General features: G+C 39.6%; 1 protein-coding gene across 1 annotated transcript; it reads left to right on the top strand. All coding sequences in view use genetic code 11, as the record gives it.

Moving 5' to 3' along the window:
- Nucleotides 1–3,148: 3,148 nt before the first annotated feature.
- EGR_10063 (hypothetical protein) lies at nucleotides 3,149–3,735 on the top strand (the record flags this gene model as incomplete). Its single annotated transcript, XM_024499312.1, has 4 exons — nucleotides 3,149–3,154; nucleotides 3,203–3,370; nucleotides 3,521–3,586; nucleotides 3,670–3,735. 4 exons carry the CDS (start codon nucleotides 3,149–3,151, stop codon nucleotides 3,733–3,735), a joined length of 306 nt encoding a protein of 101 aa, XP_024346262.1.
- Nucleotides 3,736–5,732: the final 1,997 nt, after the last annotated feature.

Genomic DNA, 5,732 nt, shown 5'->3' with positions numbered 1-5,732 from the left:
TCCTTCATGTTATTATTTCTTCCACTTTCCTCCCAACTCTCATCATGAGTCCAAGGGAATGCTCATTTTTGTTAATTAAATATGATTATTTAACTAGCACTTTCAAGTGCATGAAACTTTTGATTTTTCTATCTCTTTACAGGTGGCCTCAATCAACACTTCGCAATTCCTACATCGTTACTCTAAGTCGACTGTTAAGGCTAAGGTTATACCGTCACTTGAACTGTAAAGACAAATTATTTTATTTATTTTCAATAATTGCTCAAAGAAACATGTTTTTGTCCAATTCCTAGAAGTTTTTGCTTTCGCGGCAATTTTCGCAAATACCCTATAAACCGCCTTCCGCTCAGCCCATCCCAATTGGATGCGATCAAGTTTAGACACGCTTGAAATGAGCTCACATTCGCTTAAGGTCAAGGTTAATCCACTACTGTCAATCTGCATGACTGAGCTGACGCATACTCAGGCAGCCTCCACCATCCAGTCAATGAGCTCGTATGCGCACGTCGGTCAATAAAGGCATCTACTTTGTGGCCGTTACCTATTCCCTATCCGGTTGAGAGTGCAGTAGAATCCGGGCCACACGGCACAGAAACAATAGATTATAAAAGCTAGCGACAAAGGTTATACCATAAATCTATTTAGGAAGACATCGAATCTACTAGTAGAGAAAGGCATCCGTATAGCCATTGGGTTATCATCTTGGACAAATGGCCATCATGACCCCTCTCCTACAAAGGATTTGTGCTAAAGTTGATTTGAAATATTTTTTACACTAATTCCACTGCTTAATTTTCTTAGGCTATCCAATATCGCAGTGTCAATGTTATTCCTCATCCTGACCGTCTGTCTCGATGTCTGCTGTAGTCTGATAACTCTGGTCGCCTCCTTACACTTACATTACCTATTCTATGGGATGATCTAATTTGTGACATACGAAAATATTATAACGCTATTCTGAATTGGTCGTGAAAAGGCTGGACTTGAAATTATAACGGAGGGTTATAGAAATCTCTTTGCGCCCTGATGAATATTTGGTTACGCTTTTGAGATCAAATCGTTTTTTCCTCCTACACTAGGACGAGCAATCTTAAAGGCTTTACATTCCAACCATTTGTTGGGAAAACCTTAGTGGTGGTATCGACAAGATTATAAGAAATTATGCTCAAGGTTAATACAAGGACCACTCTGCTAAAATCTGACAACACATACGTACTAAATACTGTGTATCATTCCTCGACAAATATTCTGCGTCGATTACTCTCAGCTATTACGCTGGTCAGAGGTATACTTCACTACTTTGTCAACTGAAGATTTTACTCGGAAAGAAATTTGGGAAACTTTGAGCTGAGGAGGCGTACAATGTGGATCGATGATTGATAACGGTATGCATTTCGCCATACTGAAGGTAAGAGCGTGACTAAAAAGCATCAGTTGCCGAAATCTTCTGATTGTATCTAGACATCCGCAGACAAATGGTGCCTCTTAAAATTTCTTCCCAATTCTCAATAATAGCATCAAATCTGCCACTGAGCGATTTCACAGAACTGAAATGTGCTGTGGGGAACTCTAATGCTGTACCGTACAACCAGAGGTACTTGAATACTTTGATAGTGGTTTCAGTCTTCGAAGTTGTATTAATCAACTTGTGTTTAATTTGGCTACTTCCGATTCTTCTGATTGTGACGCTAATTTTGGTGTTTACAAACCAACTGTAGATTCCACACCTGCTGCAGAAGACAGAACTCCTGTCAAACCGCAAAAGCTGAGAATTTCAGAACAACTTAGATTGGAGCAGTGGTATAACTAACAAAAACCCTGACCTACAAATGTGACGGTTACCACGATGGTGGATTTATTTCGCTGTTCTTATTTTATCGTATTATAATTATTGCAGACCTAATTTTGCAGGTTTGGGCTAGTTCTAGAGTTGAGCCTCTTATACTTCGTAGTAATACTGCTTGAAGGGTACTATAAGGTGGTATCTTATTGCAGCAATAAATAGCCACAAAATCAATCCCTATGCGGTCACTTAAAGAACCAATCATGTTACACTCGACTTGTTACTCGAGTGTTGAAATCACTTTAATTTAAATTGGTGTCAGCTGATTGCACCTGGGAGAGCTGATACGTAGGACAGATCCTGTTGCGATGCTTATCCTCTTTTAATGACCATTTTCCCTCAAAATGTCCTTTTTTACATAATACTAAATCGAATGAAACTGAAGCAAAGCTGCTATATTATGGCTTTTGATTTACCTCCTCTGATGTACTAAAGCATTGATATCCACAAATAGACCTTCTTATTATAAAGCGCAAAGTTTGTGTGACGAGATGCATGCGTTCCCAATTGTTTTCAGGTTGTGGAGGGTGCCTGAGCAACCGTCACTGGCATGGTGACTTTGCGGGCTATGGGAGCCGGTCTGTCCCATTAAAAATTGATGCTAAAGTGTCTGAAAAGTTATCAGCTGTATTCTCACCATAGTTGCTAAGTCAAATCAATCAATATTTTGCTCAGAATATGGTTGTTCATTAAATCTTAATGAATTTAGTGGTACTAGGAAATGTGAAGTAGAATAATACTTGAGATTGTTTTCGCCTAATGAAATTTGCTAATAAATTGCTCATGCTGCTCTCATAGAGGTTAATTCTAGGGTAAATCCGGTGGAAATTTACGAGAAAGAAATCACTTAAGTGGTATTGCAGCGCCCCAAGACTGCCTTGAAGACTGGAGAAGACATATTAGTCGAGGAGACTATATATATCTAACGTATAGTAGGACATGGCCCAGAGACCAGCGCACCCGACGAAAATACAATGACCAAGACACAAAGTGACCCTTTACTAAAATCGAGAGTTAACCATTTAACGTATTACAGTATAGTCATCCTGTGAGTCAAAAGTAACATCAATTCGTTTTGTAACTGAGTGATACCAAAACGCTGACTTAATTCATGAAATTACTTGAGGTAGGTTAAATAATAAATAAATTTAATCTTAAGAGTAAACGGTGAAACGAATTCGATGTTAAAATTCAAAAAATGCCTTATTCTTATTTTAATTTTATTGAAAACTAGCGCTTATAAAGGATAACCAATTGGAACAGTCTAACAATAGCATCGATTTTTGGCTTCTGATTGATCAAGGTATGAACGTAAGCTCAGTTTAAACATCAACGTGAAGTATATTGTTATTTTACCAGGCATCTAAACCTCCCTTACCGGACAGAAAGACGCCCATAGGAGCAACAAAAAATGAGCAGCGGACCATCTGCCGTGTGCATCGTGTGTGTTTGGTGGAAATAGGAGGTGATGTGGGGGAGCAGAGATCTCCTAATACCCCCCTCCTCCACACTCCGGAGTCTCCCAGAGTAAGCAGCCCACACCATGACAAATAGATGATGTGGAGTAGGACGAATACTGCAAACACCAGATGGCCTTGATGACGCTGGGCAGAGTAAATACGTACAGAACATTGTAGGCTCGCCCCTTCCCCTCCTCCTCTTATCACCCTCTTTTAGATGTATTCTGGGGGAGACGAGAGGATAGGTTGTGCGTACACCGATCCTCTTCAGCCAAAGTTGGAGGTACCTCGACATGTACCTGATCCACCCACTCCCCCTAATTGCAATTTAAGCAGTCTGTTTTTAACGGATTATTTTTTCATAAGGGAATGGTGTCTTCGCCTCTAAATAGGCAAGCTTTCACCACTGTATCATCTACTGATTATGCATGAGTGTTCTTTTCTTACCTTTGTACTGTGGTGGTCAACATTGCCTCACGCAAATGGTGGAAGATAAAACTCACATTCACGTCTTAACCAGTGGGAATGAAAGCCGATATCTCATTCCATGTGACGCGTTTCAGACGGTTCTGATTGGTTACGCGCCTCGGGGTTTGTATCTTCACATCAAAAAAAGCAATCACTACTGTTTTATTCAGATCAGAGATAATACTACATTGTAATAGCACTGACAGTCATTTATTGATTGGTTGTCAAATAACATTTAGCACTATTCTGGTTATGATAAAATAAGGTGCTTCAAGATGAGGTGTGAATTTGTGTATGAACCAATCAGCAGCAAAACAGATCCTTCAGTCATTGCAAGTGCGGTAGCCTTATGTGGTCAGTTGAAAACGCGCCATTTGTCAGCTTCGGTTTGATGTTATTAGAGAAGATGGTCTTGTGGATCATTTTTTACTCACTGAGCAATTCTGGAACCCATTGCACTCCTGCTACCTAATGGTATTTAAAATTCGTATCATGTCAATGAGCAAATAAAGCTCAGGTTTTTAGTCTTACATAAGCAGGTAACTTGATGCTTCTCTGGATATCCTGGGTGCCAAACTATCATGCGTGTTTGTTGAGTTTTAGTGCAATTTATCCAATATCGATAAATTAATGACCGAGAAATGGCTAAGTTGTTAAGAAACTGCGAAATTGGAAAACTTCCTAATTAGGCAAAAGGCGGCAATCATAAAACAAGGTGTCGCAGTAACTGGAGTGCATTTACCAATGAAATAAATTGTCTTTACCTCTTTAAATATGATAGGGTACTAAGAAGAGACATATTGTTTGTTCCCTTACCCTGTAAAGGCGCAAAATAATGCTGTAAAAGAAATTGAAGTGGGTTTTTTTCGCTTAACTCTACAAACAATAAGAAAGATTACTTCAAGAATTGCACAATTTTTTTGAATTTCTGGGTGGGAATTCTAAGTAATTTGGTCTGCGATATTCCGTCTGACATTTAGGTGCCAATTAAGTTCACGTTCGTATCTCAACCAATCGGAAAAGGATTTTTTGTGCTTATTGACCGAGCACACTAAAATGGACTTGATCTTCACTGGATTAGAGAGGTCATTTTTGGACTAATTTGTCGGTCACAAATCATGTCTGATTGCCTTGAACAGTAAAGGGCGTTTTTCTTATGGACCAATTTTAACTCGAAAAGATGAACCTTGACTACGATCCCCCATCGAAATGTCAACTAATGCCAGTTCTACGGCGACGCCCAACAGAATTCAAAGAAAGGGAACAACTATATAAATAGTTTTAAAGTCGCGTCGAGATGCCAAATTTGCTAATTTGAAGAACAGCGTCAGTCACCCAGTCAGTCGACTAAGTAGTTGGGTGGGTAGGTGAATTATTGGATGGATGGTTGCTAGGGTGACATGTGTTTGCAGGTGTCGGAGCATTTTCAAAGGAGGGGGGATCCGAGGGCGAGTCGAAATAATGAGCAAACACCAACATTCCAAATGAAAATGAAACTTGTGTAGAATCCAATCCTCAGCCTTCCTAAACTGGACAAGTGAGCTCTGCGTATCGATGGTTAAAGTCATACGTCCACTAGGTGAAACTGGTACGAATTAATTGACAAAGTGGGGGATTTTGGAGACAAAGTTACTCCTACTTAGAATACAGTTAGCTTAAAACACCATTCGATCGTAAGCACTACATGCAAAGGAAAGTTTTTAAGCTGTTTCGAAAAAACAATTTAATGGAAGAAACTCATCGAATTCCTCAAAGTAAATACTGAAGTCCTTCCCCTAAGACAAAGCGGCCTCGCATTACCTTCGCTCCTCATTAGCAGTTAATTTCAACCTACCCATGTTCTGCACATGATGCCCAACTCGGAATGTCAACCTCAGGAATCTCAGAGAGGAAACATGATGAAGGTTGATGTGTTTCGAAAATAACATTTGAACAAGTAGTGCTTGTTAGAATGCAGAAGA

The sequence above is a fragment of the Echinococcus granulosus genome (assembly GCF_000524195.1).
Source record: "Echinococcus granulosus chromosome Unknown EG_S00187, whole genome shotgun sequence".
Taxonomy (NCBI): Eukaryota; Metazoa; Platyhelminthes; class Cestoda; order Cyclophyllidea; family Taeniidae; genus Echinococcus; species Echinococcus granulosus.
Note: the sequence above shows the minus strand (reverse complement) of the source record. Positions and strands in the feature narration are given on the sequence as shown.